The 16,629-nt window shown below is 61.5% G+C and overlaps 1 protein-coding gene across 1 annotated transcript in view; it reads right to left on the bottom strand.

Moving 5' to 3' along the window:
* The window catches only part of COL7A1 (collagen type VII alpha 1 chain), a 106,297-nt gene that overhangs the window by 65,446 nt on the left and 24,222 nt on the right, over positions 1-16,629 (bottom strand). The window contains exons 17-43 of the mRNA XM_054034096.1: positions 16,219-16,341; positions 15,449-15,595; positions 15,046-15,171; positions 14,226-14,369; positions 13,994-14,119; positions 13,459-13,605; positions 12,849-12,977; positions 12,625-12,771; positions 12,092-12,211; positions 11,364-11,510; positions 10,759-10,895; positions 10,374-10,500; positions 9,853-9,996; positions 8,552-8,724; positions 7,449-7,478; positions 6,854-6,880; positions 6,618-6,662; positions 5,758-5,850; positions 4,784-4,855; positions 4,300-4,383; positions 4,214-4,267; positions 3,417-3,485; positions 2,396-2,509; positions 1,317-1,343; positions 939-992; positions 534-605; positions 135-194 (exon numbers count right to left, since the gene is read on the bottom strand). Of these exons, the coding sequence (XP_053890071.1) occupies positions 135-194; positions 534-605; positions 939-992; positions 1,317-1,343; positions 2,396-2,509; positions 3,417-3,485; positions 4,214-4,267; positions 4,300-4,383; positions 4,784-4,855; positions 5,758-5,850; positions 6,618-6,662; positions 6,854-6,880; positions 7,449-7,478; positions 8,552-8,724; positions 9,853-9,996; positions 10,374-10,500; positions 10,759-10,895; positions 11,364-11,510; positions 12,092-12,211; positions 12,625-12,771; positions 12,849-12,977; positions 13,459-13,605; positions 13,994-14,119; positions 14,226-14,369; positions 15,046-15,171; positions 15,449-15,595; positions 16,219-16,341 (2,738 nt within the window). The remainder of the gene's footprint in view (positions 1-134; positions 195-533; positions 606-938; positions 993-1,316; positions 1,344-2,395; positions 2,510-3,416; positions 3,486-4,213; positions 4,268-4,299; positions 4,384-4,783; positions 4,856-5,757; positions 5,851-6,617; positions 6,663-6,853; positions 6,881-7,448; positions 7,479-8,551; positions 8,725-9,852; positions 9,997-10,373; positions 10,501-10,758; positions 10,896-11,363; positions 11,511-12,091; positions 12,212-12,624; positions 12,772-12,848; positions 12,978-13,458; positions 13,606-13,993; positions 14,120-14,225; positions 14,370-15,045; positions 15,172-15,448; positions 15,596-16,218; positions 16,342-16,629) is intronic.

The raw sequence follows: 16,629 nt of genomic DNA on the forward strand, positions 1-16,629 counted from the left end.
GCTCTGACCACAGAGCCCTAGAGCGGTTCGCTGTTCCCCACTCAGGGGGCCTACTGTTCAAGGCCTGCAGGGTGCTCCATGCCAGCTGGGTTCATTCCACCAGGGCATGGCTTACCTCCTCTTATGGGACTCACCCGATCTCCTGGGTCCCCTTGGCGACCTGGCGGCCCTGGAAAACCTTCTTCCCCATCACCCTGGGGACAAAGAGCAAAGGAAGTGCCCCGAAAAGACAAAGGCAACATATCTCAGGGAACTCGAGGGGACAGGAGCCAGCGAGGATGGCTCTTTGAGCCCCTGCTCCTCCAGGTTAGCAGGGTGGGATCCAGGGAAAGGAGGCCACTACAAGCCACAGCAAAGCCTCCTACCATGTGTGCATTGCCCCGGTCATGGCATCAAGTGCCTTTGTGCAGAAGGGAGACCAGAGCACAATCCCACGGTGGATTGGGGGAGGCGAGGGACGGCAGCAGATCCTGCACTACCACAACTTGGGCTTTCCTGCGGCCCCTGCCTCTCACCACAGCCCCTCCTCTTACCTTGTCTCCTTTCTGTCCTGGGGGCCCAGCAGGTCCCCGGGGCCCAGGGGAACCAGGATCGCCAGGCAAGCCCTGAGGAACAAGAGAAAGAAAGAGCTGAGACCAACCTGAGCAGCACAGAGACCAGCCCTGAATGACATGGGGGCAGTGGCCTCCTCAGCCCAGCCACAGCGTTGATGGGAAGCCAGCCTCAGCCCAAGGTTAACACTGCCCACATCTAGCAAGGGGAATTTTCCTTTCTATGGAGCCTTATTCTGCCCCTTCCCTAACTCATACCCCCCCCATCCCAGTCCTCCTCACCCAACTTCCCCCCCACACACCTTCCCAACAGAGTCACCTTCCCCCCACCCCCACCTGCCATGCATCTCCACTCCTGGCCCTGGTATGGCAGGAGGAGGTACTCACCGGGATGCCTGGCTCTCCTCCGGGAGATACCCCATCAATCAGCCCGGGGGGGCCCTAGGGAGACAATCACAGGGAGCTCAGATATCACGTCACACTCCTCCTACCCCTCTCGCCCGGCTATGCCCTGACGGCCCCACGAGCTCGCTCTGTACCCAAACACAGCCCACCCACCCAGGGGAGCGTGTCTTGGCTCAGCCCTGTGGCTAATGGGCTGCAGCTCCCACAGGCCAGCTCCACAATGCAGCCCACTCCTGTCCTGTCACAGCATTGCGGGACCCCACCCGTTGGCATGAAGGGGCAAGTGCAGCTGAGCGTCACAGCCTGTCAGCCTCTCCCAGGCCAGAGCGCAGCACGCAGGGGAAGAGGCAGGTCACTTACCCGCTCCCCTCGCTCGCCTTTCGCCCCCTGCAAGAGGAAATACACAGGGTTAAAGGGAGGGCTCCCTGCACCTGGCATCCTAGCGCCCCCTGGGCACGCAATGCTCAGTGGGTTTGATGCACTCACAGTCCAAGGCACCTGGCGGGGAAACCACAAGCAAAGATACAGCTCAGCATGATGCCCACCCACCAGAAGTAACTGACTCGTGTGCGCACACCTGGCCAGGGGCCACGTGTGCACGGGTGAGAGATCCACGGGAACACACAGTGCGCACACATGGGGGGGATGATGCACATACAGCAGGAGGCAGCAGAATCAGGGGGGCAATGGGGGCTAATTTCTATTGTGGGGGTTGATCTGTTTCCACCCCTGTAGCCAGGGAAGGTGCGAGATGGAGCAGCCTGGGGAGAGGGAAAGCCTGGAGGTGGGGGCTGGAGCCGAGCTGGGCAGAGCCACATCGTTTAGGGGACAGAGAAGGGCTGTTTCCCTTCCAGGACAGGACCCCCTAGCAGTTGCATAAGAGCAGCAGCCAGGAAGGGGAGGAAGGAGCCAGGCGGGTGGCTGCTCTGGGCGCCCGGGGCAGGGGAGCAGGGATTCGGTGCCAGCGCAGCTGCCCTAACCATACCGCTTCCTCAGCCTGCGGTGTGCCTCCGACGCCCAGCTGAGGGCCTGCCCCACCACCTTTCCCCAGCCCCGCTGCTGCCCGAGCTCCAGGCACTGCCTGAGCTTCCTCTGCAGCCCAGGCTCCTGCGTGCACACCCCAACCCGAAACCTCAGCCCCCCCAGGCCAGGCGAGCTTCCCACAGGCAGGGCCTGGCTGTGTGGAAGGTGCTGGGGCAGGCTGCTGTATGCACAGAGTAGGGGGGAGCTGCATGCCCGGGGAGGCAAGGCATGGCAGGGCCTGCGTGCATGGAAGGAGCTGTGGAGGGGTTGCGCGGGGACTCCCGGGCGGGTGCACGGTGTTGTGGAGGAGGCTGTTTGCTTGCATGCACAGGGGAGGGGGCTCGATGTGTCTCTTCATCTAGCTGCCCGGGGCAGGGCCTCTGAACAGCTCCTCCCAAGCGGGAGGGGGAACGCACCTTGACAAACTCTCCGGCAGGTCCTGATGGCCCTGGAGGTCCAATGGGCCCAGGAGGTCCTGGATCACCGACCGCTCCTCTAGGCCCAGGGTTCCCAGGGATGCCAGGATTTCCCTAGAGAATCAGAGAGGCTCCATCAGTGCTCTGTGCTGGGGAGCAAGTGCACCACGGACTGAGGACCCTGGATTTTGGGATGAGCCCCTGCAGCCAGCCATGCAGGTCTGCAGCGCAGCCATCAAACCCAAGTGTTGTCCAGCCAGTGCTCATATGCTGCCCATACTGCCCAGCATGTCTGTGTGCAGGGTCTGCTGTAGCCTGGCACAGCTTCGCCCTAGAGGCAGGGCCCTCAGTCTCTGTGGAACAGGGTTATGGCAGAAGGCCTCCTCACTCCATGTGCTGGCAGCCCCAGAGTTGGTGGCCCAGCAGCAAGGAGTCTAAGAACCTCAGTGCGAGGCCTAGAGGGTGACAGACCGAGGCAGGGCTGCTGGGAGGGCTGGATCCCTGCTCATCTGGCACTGGGCAAGCCTGCGAGTCCCTCAAGCCTCCAGCCACAGGGCAGGGACAGCACTGAGAAGCACAGGCGTAGTATAACTTCTATATCTGAGGGGCAGCTCCAGTCAGGCTAACGGGGCTGCATGTGCGGGGGCAAATTCCGTGCCTGCATGAGGCTTGCACTTCGGGGGGGGGGGGGGGGGGGGGGCAATGCCCCACCACCCTCCCAAACTACGCCCGTGTTGAGGAGGCCTGAGAGGGCAGGGTCCATAGAATAAGAGCTGAGCACAGATCTATTCAGAGCAGAAGTGCCCTGGGGACACCAATCCTCGTGCAATCGGAGATTCATCGGAACGCTCTCGGTGCCACTGAATGGATGCCAGAGGTTCACACCATGGGGTGGAGAGATACAAAGCTGCCGCCCCCCCGTAGTCTCACTGGGGGTGCCAGGGCCCTGGGCTACAGGACCTCTCCTTTCATTCCTGTACCCCAATGACCGCACAGTCCAAACCTGCTTTCTACTACGTACCGGACTCCCAGGCTCCCCTTTCCGGCCAGGCAGCCTCCCTCCTCCGTTCACAATCACTCCTGGATCTCCCTACACAAAACAGAAGGCCAAACCTCAGCACACCAGCTAGCCCCATACACAAGTGCCTCAGCTTCTCTGGGAGAAGACATGGCAGCTGTACCAGCAACATTGCACCACCGTTCAGGACGGGCAGCGAAGAAGGAATCGGGGAAGGCTGCACAGAGTTACCAGAGTTGGACTCTGGCCAGGACGGGGGGTGAACCTGGAGGTGACTCTTGGGCAATGGGCCAGGGGACCGTTAGTGATCACAAGTGGCCAGGAACTCAGTTTTATGACTTATCCAGCAGCACAGCATCCCTGGCACCAGGAGACGGCACCGAGATCAAAGGAGAGCAATCCCTACTGAGTTGTTCACAGCACTCCAGAGCCAATGGAGTCTCCACTCCAAGCATTGAGCTGGTTCCACCCTGCTCAGCTTGGGAGTGCTGCTGTGACCCCAGTATGAAGTGTGTGTAATTTACAGGGAGGTGTCTTACTGGATCTAAGGTGGAGGGCCTCCCTCTTGCCAACGCCAGAACCTGCTAGGGCTGCGGGACACAGAGCTTGGAGGGATCAGGGGTTACATAAGGTGGGAGGGGCCTGTGGACCCCCCCCAACGGCTGGGTGCCGGCAGAGGCTGCTGCAGACAGAACTCGCTCGCTCTTTCCGAGCGGAGCTTTTGGGATTGCCCTGCTTGGTGGGGAATCCAAGATGGTAGCCACGTTAGGTGGCACTGGACGGGATGCACTTCTACCTACCGGCTCGCCTTTCTCTCCCCGCTGCCCGGGAGGCCCCACTGGGCCCTGCTCCCCCTGGAAGGCAAAGGCAACAGTGAGCAGGGGTGCTCCAGAGCAGGGAGCAAGGCTAAAGGGGAAGCGGGAGCTCTACCTACCAGGAGACCTCGGAGGCCGGGAATGCCTTGTCTACCCTGAAAAAAAAAAAAAAAAAAAAAATCAAACACCAAGATGAGGAGTGTCCTCCGGCCAAGGGAGCAGGAGACTGAAGCCGCGAGATCAGGTATGCACGTGGCCAGGCATGGAGCAGGACGCAGACACAGAAGCAATAGAGCAGGGTAATCACTACAGTCCATGGCACTGAAGTTACAGTCACCACAGGCAGGAGGTAGGGCCTGGAAGGGGATCGACACAGGAGATGACGGGGCAATGCGGGTCTCAGAGACCCATTTAATCTGGACTTCTACAGCCCTCGTTACATGGGATGAAGTCAAGTAATAGCCAGTGCTGCAAAGCATCACGGGAAGGAGGATGCAAATCACCAGGGGGGCAAAGAACAATGGTAAATATGGCCCAAGAGGAGGAACTACTTACCGGCTGGCCAGGAGAGCCAGAGTTTCCAGGGCGACCAGGGCTTCCTGGGATCCCATCCGCTCCTGGGAATCCCTGGAAACAGAGAAGGGAATAAACCAGCAGGTCCTGGCTCTGCTCTGGCCACTGCCCCCACCATTCCCAGGCAGGTTCACACCCCAGAGTGAAAAGCCATTTACATTCAAAGTCATCCCAGAGTGTTGAGCCATGCTGGGGCAGCCACGGGGGCTACATTTGGGACAGGGCATCTCTGCTTAGAGGGTCCCATCAGCTGGGATTTGGCCAAAGCTCTTACTGCAGAACCCCATTTGGACTTGCTTTTAGCTCCCCAAGCGATTCCATGGGGATAGAATCTCTCCTGGGTCCCAGTGCCAGAGAAACCCCAGAAGAAAGGGGGTTGTGAAAGTTAGTTGCATCCCCAGCACCGCCAATGGCCCTGGTACCTCTGACCCACAGCCTGTCCATGCCCCTGGCACCCAGTATCACCAATGGCCCCCATACCTCTTACCCAGCCTGTCCATGCCCCTGGCACCCAGCACCGCCAATGGCCCCGGTACCTCTGATCCAGCCTGTCCATGCCCCTGGCACCCAGTATCACCAATGGCCCCAGTACCTCTGACCCAGCCTGTCCGTGCCCCTGGTACTCAGCACCGCCAATGGCCCCGGTACCTCTTACCCAGTGTTGTCTGTGCCCTGGTACCCAGCACTGCCAGTGGGCCTAGTGCCTTGTACTCGGTGCTGTCCATGCCCCTCGTGCCCAGCACTGCCAATGGGCTTCAAGGGCATGCGTGCCACCAATAGGGACACCAAGAGGCTCCATAGTGGACATGGGCCTGGGGGATGCACCCAGAGGGACCCCAGGGCACCGGCTCGGAAGGAGATCAGAGTTGAACAAAGTGGATGTTCTGCCCCTACAATGCAGCCATCCAGCCCTGGCCCCTCCCGCACGGCACAGGGTGTGAAGGGCACTCACTCACTCTTTCCCCCTTCTGGCCTGGCCGCTCGATGATCTCGCCTGGGGCACCCCGTGGCCCCATTGGTCCTGGGGGGCCCGGAAGCCCATTGAGCCCCTAGAAAGGAGAGGAGAGAAAACAGCCATGGAGAAATGACACGGGGTTATTCCGTGGGGATGCGCCCCCAGTGGTAAGGGCAGGTTCGGGGCCTTGGGAGGCTGTAATGATGCTGGTTCTGGTGGGACCCAACTGAGAGTATTAATTTAGGACAAACTGCTTAAAGCAGGGCAGTTACAGGCCAAGGCTAGGGTTTCTATGCAAACCAAACCTTGTCTTAGACACCTTATTTGACCTCCTTTATACCAGATTTGGTGCCACTACAGGACCTTGGTTGCAACAATGATCTATATGGTCCCAGATTATATTAATAACATCACAGAGGCCCCTCTGTGCCCACCACCCTGCAGCACCTCCTTCTCCTGCTCTCTGCGCCTCTCCAAAGAAGAGGCAGGACGATTAGCTGTCACAAGAAGCTTTCCCAGGCCAGGCCAGTGAGGGCCCCCGAGGAGCTCAGCGCAGCAGGAGGCCCAGGGAGGGGTCCCTTGATCTCCCCCTGCCTGCTTACTGGGGATTTGTAATAAGGCCCCCTAAAAGCCCCCGCGCTCCTCCTCACACGAGCCCTCACTGCGCAGAGGCTCTGGGGCCGTCAGCGGCATCACCCCTCAGCAGAGCTCCCCAGTCCCAGCCCATTTCCAGGCATGCCTTGTGCCTTGGCGAGGCCCTGACACTAACACGGGGTCTGCACCCGACCCACACTGAGTGCAGGGAGAGCTCGGCACCACAACCCCACAACCCAGGGGCCCACACACAGAGGGGGGTGTTACCGGGTCTCCAGGGGGGCCAGGCTGCCCCATGCGTCCTTTCTGCCCCTGCACAGAGAGACAAAGACAGGAATGAATGGCCGTTCCTGCCCCCAGGACGCAGGCTGATCAGCAGTCAGAACTTCTAAGTCCATCAGCTAAGCCACTAAACCAAAGCAGCTTCGCAGGCCCTGGGAGGGGAGCAGACCCTCCCCCGCCCTGCACCCCGGCACCCCTCCAGCAAATCCTGTAATACTCACAGTCTGGCCGGGCTCCCCCTTCTCACCCTGCAGCAAAACAGCAAAGAGGCCAGTTAGGGGGCAGCGCAGCAACAGGCGGAAGAGCCACCCGTGGGCATCTCCACCTCCTGCACCTAGGCCCAGCCATTCCCCAGGGCAGCTCAGACAGCAATGGGGCGGGCCAGGCTGCACCAGGAGTCAGTGCAGAGCTGGCAGGGAAAAGCCATCACCCAACCCGCCTCTCCCCACCTTCCTGGCCGGGGCCCCGTGCTCTCACACCCACCACCGTGGCAGATACACCTGGGGTTGGAGCGCCCTCACCTCCCAAGGGCACCTCAATATCTCCTGACTCCCCACTTTACCAGAGCCTGGAGTCCTCTCGCCCACCCCCTCTCCAGTACGCTGCCCCAACCCAACCAGGCCTTTCACACAGCCCAGCCCTTCCACGCTGCCTCCCCTCCCACTGCACTGATCCCCCACAATAACTCCATGCTGGCCCATCCCCCCCAGCTCCAGGAGGGGTCCGGCTATCTGCAGTCGCTCTCCTGCAGCCCCGTCTAGGGCCGGCTTCCTCGTGGGAGGAAGCTGCAGAGGTGCTGACTGGCGTGGGACTCACCTTGGGACACTGAACTGTGCAGGGCTCCAGCTGAGGGGGGAAAAGTTCTGTATTAAAAAGAGTGCCCTGGGCAGCCAAGTCAGCTTGACCCCGTGCCAAGCCCCTGGGGCAGGGAGCAGCACCCCCCACCTGCAGGGGGACATTATACACGTGGGCCACAGAGATGCTGCATGAGCAGGGGGAAGGGAGAGCTGCCCCCAGCCCCATGGCTTCAGTCACCTGCAGCTTCCTATCCCCCCACCCAACAGCAGCTCCAACCTGGCTCTGGGATAGCTCCCAGGCCTGCAGTTGGGGTCAGCCCCGGGGCCAGGGTTGCCAACTGTCTAATCACACAAACCCAAACACCCTTGCCCTGCCCCTTCCCTAAGGCCCCGCCCCTTCTCTGAGGCCATATCCCGCTCATTCCATTCCCCCTCCCTCCATCGCTTGCTCTCCCACACTCACTTTCACCGGGCTGGGGCTGGGCTGCGGTGCGGGAGTTGGTACGGGCTGTGGGCTCCGGAGTGGACTCAGAGATGGGGCACAGGTTTGGAGTGTGGGAGGGGGCTCAAGCTGCAGGCTCTGGGAGGGAGTTTGGATGCAGGAGGGGGCTCAGGGCTGGCACAGGGGGTTGGAGTGTGTGGGGGGTGAGGGGTGCAGGCTCTAGGAGGGAGTTTGGGTGCAGGAGAGGGCTCAGGGCTGGGGGTTGGGGTGCAGGCTATGGCTGGGTGGCACTTACCTCAGGCAGCTCCCAATTGGTGGCACAGTGAGGCTCAGGCAGGCTCTCTGCCTGCCCTGCTGGCGTGTTCCTGCGGCCCCTGGGTGGGTGGGCAGGGGGCTCCGCATGCTGCCATTGTCTGCAGCCACCACCCCTGCAGCTCCCATTGGCCGCAGTTCTCAGCTGCTGCGGAGTCAATGCTTGGGGCAGGGGCAGCACGTGGAGGTCCTGCCTTCGTCCTGCTGTGCCACCAGACTTTTAGCGGCCTAAAATCTCCCAGTTTGGCTTCAGTAGCCTCCAGGAGCTAGAGACCAATTCTGGGAGACTCCTGGCAAAACCAGGAGGGTTGGCAATCCTACCGGGGCAGAAGGCAGCTTCCCCCTGGCAGGCCACTCCCCCCTCTTACCCTGTCCGTGACAGTCATCCTGCAGAGGGTGCTGGCGAGCCTGTCCTCCAGCTCTGACAGACCGGCCCTCGAATCCTTGGCATAGAAAACATGGCGTGGGTCTTCATTGGTGACAATGCGGCGCAGCTGCTCACGATCTGCCCCGTCCATGCCCACCGCCAGCACCTGGATCCCTGCACAGAGCAGCAGACAGGAGCCTCAGGGGGGCCAGCCTGGCACTAACCCCCCTGGACCCACTGCTCAGGGGAGTGAAGGGAAAGGGGTTAGAGGCTCTGGCACTACTGCCCTGAGCAGGGGTTTTGACCAACCCAGCAGTAAAGGGGAGAGGGAGAAGGTGCCCCCACAATCCCCTTCCTTCCTGCTACTTCCCACCCCTCCCCCACACACCCCTCCTTTCCCACCATTGTCCACGCCTTCCCTACCCTCCTGCCCTCTTCCTCCTTCCTCAGCCCCCCAACTATTGCCTGATGTGACAAAGTGGGAACATTTTGTAATACTTGTATGAGTCTGGTTGGTGCCTCGGTTTCCCCCATATGATGAATTGTTACCTAGTGGGTGGAAAAGGACTGTTTGCTCTCGGGGCAGGCTCGGGACAGGCCTAGCTGTCTGGGACTTATGCCCTATATCAATGGAGCATCGGAGAAGACAATGGCAAATCCAATTGCTCAGACATTGGCACTTAGCACTCAATGACCCAGAGGGAGGCCGAACAGCGTTTCCCCAGGGCGAGAACAAAAGGACTGGAAAAGGGTGAGGTGGGGGGATCAGAGCTAGCTACTGGAAGGAGTCTGGGCTCTCACCTGGAGTCTGATGGAGAAGATCAGACGGAGGGAGACAGACACAGCTTGAACCAAGGGGTCACAACAGCTTGGCTGGGCTCTACTAACCAGAATGGTCTGTGCTTTAACCTTCAGTTCTCTAGACTACCCTAAGGCCTTCCTATGCCCTGCTCCAGTTAGCGAATTAACCTGACTGTGGAAGTGTCACTGCAAACGCTCGGCGAGGTGCATTGATCCCCCCCCCCCCCCCAAGAGCGGGCAAGTCTCCCTCGGGGTCTGTCTCAGCTGGACTTGCTGAACAGTGTGAAACAGGAAAGCTGCAGGTACTGAGGACCAGTCAAAGGAGGTGGTGAAGCCGAGTGGTTTACCCTGGAGAAAGCACGAGACCCGGAGGGGGACTGGCATGCTGAAGGGGTTCCAAAGCTGGGGGTGTAGCACCGATCATGTGGGTCTGCGACACCCATCCCACCCTCTCCACCTGGCTCAAACGCCAGATCCCAGCTCCAGGGATCCAGCTCTCACCTGCTGCCTTGATCTCCCTGGCCGGCCCAATGGCATCGTCACCAGAGGGGCTGTCTGCCAGCACCACCAGCACCCCTGGCACACCAGGCCGGCGCCCTGCACTGGGGCTCAGCATGTAGGTCCTGGCAAAGTTGATGGCAGCTCCTGCCAAGAGAAAGGGTATCACCACAAAGCAGGTTTGATGCCACCCCCATCTCACCCCCCATAGGGCCCCGCCACCTCTGTCCCCTCCCCCATCACCACTCACCCCACTCAAGGTTAACTCTAGAGCGGGACCTTAGCCAACTGGGAAGGTGTTCCCATGGCCTGGGGGTGCAGAGTCCAACCCGCCACTGCACAGGACTCTCAGAGTACAGGACCACCTCCCTTCCTGCCCCTCCCCCATTCTGTGTTCTGTCCTTATCCCCTGGCACCATGGCATCTAAGAAGCACAGCATCCAAAGCTGGCATCACTCCCACCTCATAGCAGGCACTGTGGGGCACCCTGGGGGAGCCCAGGCTGCAGGCACAGTGCCCCTTACCCAGGGCATTGCCGCTGGGCTCCTCGTAGCGCATGGTGCGGATCCGCTCCAGGACAGCGCCCAGGTCACTGGAGTGATTCAGCAGGACCCATGGGATGCTGCGGTAGCTGTAGATCACTAGGCCCACCTGGGGAAGAAGGCAAGAGGTCAGCCAGGCTACTGAGCTCACAGCCATGATGCGGTCCCAGGACGGGGTGGGACCAGCCCAAGGGCAGGGGAAGGGGAGACACAAAATGGCCCGAGGCAGCCCCCAGGGCAGGTAGAGGAACAAGGGGTACGTGTGCAGGGTGCACGTTCCTCCCCCTCACCCCCCGCATCAGTGGGGAGAACCAGAGCCCAGCCCCCAGGCCAGCCCAGCCCCCAGGCCAGCCCTGCCCCCCAGTACCTGGGAGGCATCGGGGCCCAGCTGGCCCAGCGCTGAGACGGTGTTGGAGAGCAGGGCACGGACGGTCTCGGCGCTGTAGGCACTGTCCCGCGTGCCATGAACTAGGAAGATGATGTCACCGCGAGCGTCCCTGCAAACTGCACAGGAGAAGATGATGAGGGAGCCCCTGAGGGGTGGTGGGACAGGAAGAAAAGCCCCGCCCAATTTAGCTCCTGGGGGTGGGCCTGACAAAGGAGCTGCTCCCAGCACCTCTGCTCTGGAGGGCCACTCCCCTGTGTGCAGGCCAGGCTCCCACCCGCTGCCCCGCAGCTCAGGATCAGGGGCAGCTAGTGCTGGAGAAGCCTCCACTGCCATCAAACAGACCCAGCCAGGGCAGTGGCAGACGAACTTCCCCACACTGTGCCCCTACCAAGCGGTAGCAGAGAGGTCAGGCTCCAGGTGAGCTGCCAGCTGACTAGCGAGAGCCCCTGTCCCAGCAGCAACTAGGCTGAGCCCCAAACGTCTAAGTGCCCCAATGGGGCAAGGCCCCACAGCCCAGTCCCCACCCCTCCCACATCCAAAAAGGAGCCGGACTGGCCCTGGAAGCCATCCAGGCTGTCCCTTACCTGTGCGGTCGGTGACGGTGGACTCCGCGCCCCTGGCGCTCCCAAACAGCGGCCGGATGGTGAAGAGGTATCTGTGCCCCAGCCGCAGCCCCGACACCTGGTGGGAAGTTGCTGACCCAGGCAGTGTACTCTGTGTCTCGCCTCCCTCTAACCCGAACAGGGACAAGAGACCTCAGCATAGACAGGGTCCGAGGGAGGTGGGCCCTGCTACCCCTCCCCTCTTCTCCCTACCTCTCTGCCCAGTGCTTTCTCCCTTTGAAGGGGTATTTGAACAGGGGATGGTCAAGAATCCCACAGCAACGGAAACAGAGACCCTCTTTCCAGATCCCCAGACTGAGCTCAGCTCCACCCCATCCACCCTGCCCCAGAACGACCCCCCGGCAGGTCCCCATTCCCAGCAGTGACCTGGCCTGTCTGGAGCAGGCTGCCAGCTGGGGGAGTTGGGCTCCTGCCCATTAAGGGGGGGCTGAGCCCCAATCTCACTTCAGTGAGCTAGCCCCGAGCCTGGGTTTCCTCTAGGACTTTGCACAGCCTTAGCCAGGACTTCTGCAGAGCCGGTTCTGGGCAAGCGAGGGGGTCCCAGAGCTGGGAGCTAGCTGTGGCCCAGCATGGAAGCGAGGTTCCTATCTCTTCAGGCAGCCATGGGGCACAGCTCCATGCAGGCTCTAGGGGTCCCTGCTGTAGCACAAAAGCTCCAGAGGCAGCCGTGCTGGAAAGCTATTCATTACCTCTGGGCAGCTTCCAGGTGAGGAGGTAGCCGGTGGCTCTGGGAGCCGGAGTCCAGGCCAAGGTCACAGAATTGTCTCGGGTCTCCGTCACCCGGAAATTGGTGACTCGGCCCAGCGGTGCTGGAAGGGCAGGAAAGAATAGGGTGTAGAGTGCGCCTCCCACTCCAGCCCAAGGGCCTGGTGCCACCCCAACCCTCACCAACAGATGGTGGGGGCACGGGGAGCAAACTCCGCCCACCAGGCAAGGGAGAAGGGGTCGGGGAAGCACAGTTCTGCATTTCGCCACAGGGTGGCCCCCTGGCTCCAGACACGGCTCAGCCAGACAGGGTCTCTAGGGAGCAGAATTGGGTTCCCCTTAAGAGAGCCGGCTTCTAAGCCTGCTAGGTTGGCTCAGACTCCAGAGAGGGCAAAACCTGTCCCATCCCGCTCCCTGATGACATGCCAGCGAACAGCCATGGTCGGAGGTTTCCTTCCAGGTCCTCAGACCCTGGGCTGGGAAGGACAGAGCCGGCCTGCAAGAGGGTCACCCGTACCAGTGTTGGCAGCGATGCCCACTGTCTCGCTCTCCTGGCTGCCCACCAGGCTGGTGATCCAGATCTCGTAGCGCTTTCCCACCTCCAGGCCTTCGATGTCGTAGGAGTTGACGTTGGGGGCGAGCAGCTGGCTCCTCTCCGGCCCCCCTGTCCCAGGGGAGAGACGGGTTAAATGGGGCAGGGCGTGCCAGGAGAGATGTGAGGGAGGAGGGGAAGGAGCTCACCATCTGCTGGCCTCCAGCGCAGGCGGTATCCGGTGCTGCCCGGCGCCGGGCTCCAGGTGAGGCGAATGCGCTGGTCCGAGGAGTCAATCACCCGCAGGTTCCCCACAGGCTGGGGGGCCACCTCTGCTGCTGGGGATCAGCAACACAGAGGGATGGGGTCAGGGGAGTAGAGTCCTTGCTGTAGCTGCCAGGCTGGGTGCGCAGAGAGGCTCCCCACTGGGAGTCCTGGCCCACATGGGCAGGCTGGGGAGCACTGTGCTGGGTTCCTCAGCTTCCTGTCAGGGTTCGGAGAGGTCCTGGCGGGGCCGGAGCTGTGCCACGAGGCCTGGGAAGAGCTCTCTGGGCTGCGTGGGTGACTGTTGCTGGGGCAGACTTGCTACTAATTCCCTGGCACAGGCATCGCCACCTCCAGCTCCTACTGGCACTGCCCACCAGCTCAGGCCACAGATCTTAGAGCAAGGAGCAGATGGGAGTTCCAGTTCCCTGCACACACCCCACTGGGAGGGCACTACCCAGGCCCAGGGCACCCTGGACAATGGCAGTCACCAACTCCACCCACAGCCCAGTCAGCAGGGATGCAGGCCTCCCATGGCCAGGCATCAGCACCTACGTGTGGTGACAACGATGGAGACAGGGTCACCCTCGCGGTTGCCAATCAGTGCTGTGACCTTCACGGTGTAGCTGACTCCACCCTCCAGGTTGAGAATGTCAAAGGAGCTGGTGTCACCAGAAACCATCTTGCTCGACTCAGAGCCCCCTGCAAAGGAACAGAGGGTTAACATGGTGCCCGGAAGGGGCAGAGCTGGCAGAGATGCCAGCCTCGTTCCTGGTGCCCGGAGCGGGGGAGGAGGAGGGAGGCAGAGCCAGGCCCTCCACTAGCTGGTGATGGTGAGTGATCCCGTCTCATCAGGGGACGGAGAGATTCATCTCATAATGCCCAGTTCCAAGGTTTGTGCCAGTCAGATAATGGTAGAGAGGAGACTCCAGGGCTGGAGGCAAAGGCCCTCTGTCCTTCAAGCGCAAGAGGAGTGGAGTGATGGGATCTGCAGGCCAGGGCAACCATGGGCAAAGCCAGAACAGAGATGGGCAGAGATTTGGGGACGTGGGCACCATAGGCAGTGTGTTGGCCTGGCTGGGTACATTACCGTCTCGCCGGCTCCACACCACCTTGTAGGCTGTCGCCCCAGGCACTCCAACCCAGGTGACCCGGACAACGTTGCTCCTGGACGAGAGGACCTTGAGGCTGGAGACTGTCCCCACCTGCTCCGGAGCTGTGACAGAGGGCAGACAGGACGCCTGGGTTACTAAGAGATCAGTATCGCACAGCGCCACAAGGGGCAGGGAGGAGCTGCACTCTGGGGCCAGGCGAGGCCTCACCTGTTCTAGCCGTGATGGTGATGGGGCTGCCTTCCCTGCTGCCAACCAGGGCCGAGACCCCAATAACATAGATGGCCCCGGCCTGCAGCTCCTCAATGCTGAAGGAGGTCCTGTCGGCTGGCAGGACCCGGGAGATCGCCTGGCCTGGGGAAGAGAAGCACAAGCTGCAGGGGTTGGATTTCATAGGCAGGGCAGGTCTGGGAGGGCGGGGGCAGGCTAAGCTGCTGTGGGAGGGACACCCCAGGCCAAGATGCTGTGACAACCAGGGAGGACCACGGCCAGCATGTCATGGCCGCACCCCATCCAGCGGGGAGGGAATGGCAACAGCAGCTGCCATTTGGATGTGACCCACCAATCTGGGAACAGCAGGGGCCAGGATTCCAGTCTGTGCTCTCCCCAGGGAGCAGCGGGACGGGGTCTCCTCAAACAATGAATGATGGGTTAGCCAAGCACAGGCCATTGAGCATGGAATGGCCAAACCTTCGGCAGCAGGATCTGCTCTGTGAGGCTGCAACTTATTCCCAGCTACGGCACAGCCAGCCCAGCTGGGCCTAGAATAGGTTGGGGCAGCAACGTACCCCAGGCCAAAGACACTGCAAGCTGTGGGCTGCCAGTGAGCAAAGGGGGTCCTGTCACCGGCTCTAAGCAAGAAGCCAGGCACAGATACCAGTCCCCTGCTCTAACCACTAGACCATGCTGCAGTTGGGTGCCTCCTAGCAGAGGCAGATGGGTAATGGGGGCATCCCCCAAGGCAAGGAGCCAGTCTGGATAGTCTCACCTCAATGGCCCACCTGAGCGCACACACATTCAGTACACCTACCATCACTCGCCTGCCACGTCAACTTGTAGCCAGTCGCCCCAGGAAGCCCACTCCATGCGACCCTCAGCTGGTTGGGTCTCATCTCAGCCACCCGCAGGTTGGTGACGCTGCCCACAGACAGGGGATCTGCAGGGCCGGAGAGAGCGTCAGTCCAGACCCCAGAGACTCGTCTGTCATGCCCGGTCCCCGCAATCAGCCCAGCCAGAGGGCAGGAACAGACGCTGGTGCTAACCAAGGGCTGCATACCCAGAGCCTTCACTGGGAGAGCCGGACGCCCTGCAGTGGTAACACCCAGCCCCGCAGGCTTGCTGGGAGAACTGGACCGTTCAGCCCAAGTGCTGAGCCAGCTTGCTGCCCCCCAAGTGCTAGCCGTGCCCCTGCACGGGTCCCCACGCAGACGTACCCAGCTGGACAGTGATAGTGGCAGGATCACTTTCCTGGCTGCCCATCAGGGTTGTCACCTGCACCAGGTATGTGACTCCCTCCTTCAAATCTTGCAGCTCAAAGAAATTCCGGTTGCCGGGGACGCGCCTGGTCTCCTCTGAGCCATCTGCAGCAAGGGAGAGTACAGGGGAGTCGGCCTCTGTGCCCCAGCGGGGAGCGAGGCTCCCACAGCATGGCTACTGTGACACAGGGCGGCTGGGGGGAAGGGCTCTCAGACACTCCGACGCTCCCAGGGGAGAAGGCCCTAATGTACTGGTGCATGCCAGGCTCGCCCAGCACAAAAGCCCCTGTCACGCTCCCCTCATAACTCCCAACCCCTCCGCCTGCCCAGTCACAGCTGCCTACAGGCTCTGCCTTGCCTCCCACAGGCCCTTGCCCCTCCGCCCTGCTCAGTCACAGCTGCACATGAGCCCCACCCTGCAGCACCCCACAGGACCCAGCCCCTCCATCTCACTGCCCCCCATGGGACCCAGCCCCCCCTCCCCACCACAAGATCTGAGCCCTCCACCCTGTTCCCCCCACAGGACCCAGGCCCTCTGCCCTGCCCCATCACAGCCCCCCATTCTGCCCACCTTTTATCCACGTTCCACTGACATCCCTCCATGTGCCTCAGCAGACACCACTGCACGGCAGAGTTCTGCCAGGCAGAGAAGTGGGTACCAGCAGGCATGGCCCCCTTACCACAGCCTATCCAACGCCCATGCCCACGCTCTGCAGGCCAGCGCTTACCCTGCCTGTTGGTGATCACCAGCTTGTACTCAGTGGCCCTGGGTATGGCACTCCACAGAAGCCGCACACGGCCCACGCCCACAGGCACCACTTGCAGGTTGGACACGCTGCTCACTGATGGCTCTGCCATAGAGACACGAGGGAACCCCCCAGTCAGACAGAGCGAGCCCAAGGGGCCTGGCCCAAAGCCTGCTGGGGGAGCAGACATGACTACCCCAGGGGAAAGGTGCAGCGACCAGGCCCCCGGAGTGGGGGTAATACTAGACATAGCATGCACGGCTCGTAGAGTGGGTCTGGGTGCAGTGTTCAGGGCTCATGGGCACCCCTGGGTGTCTGTTCTAGAGAGACACTGCCAGCTGTGCTGAATGCCAGCGGAGCCTGCTGCTGGGGGAGGGAACATGGGAAAGGAGC

Source organism: Malaclemys terrapin, chromosome 7 (genome assembly GCF_027887155.1).
Source record: "Malaclemys terrapin pileata isolate rMalTer1 chromosome 7, rMalTer1.hap1, whole genome shotgun sequence".
Classification (NCBI taxonomy): domain Eukaryota; kingdom Metazoa; phylum Chordata; order Testudines; family Emydidae; genus Malaclemys; species Malaclemys terrapin.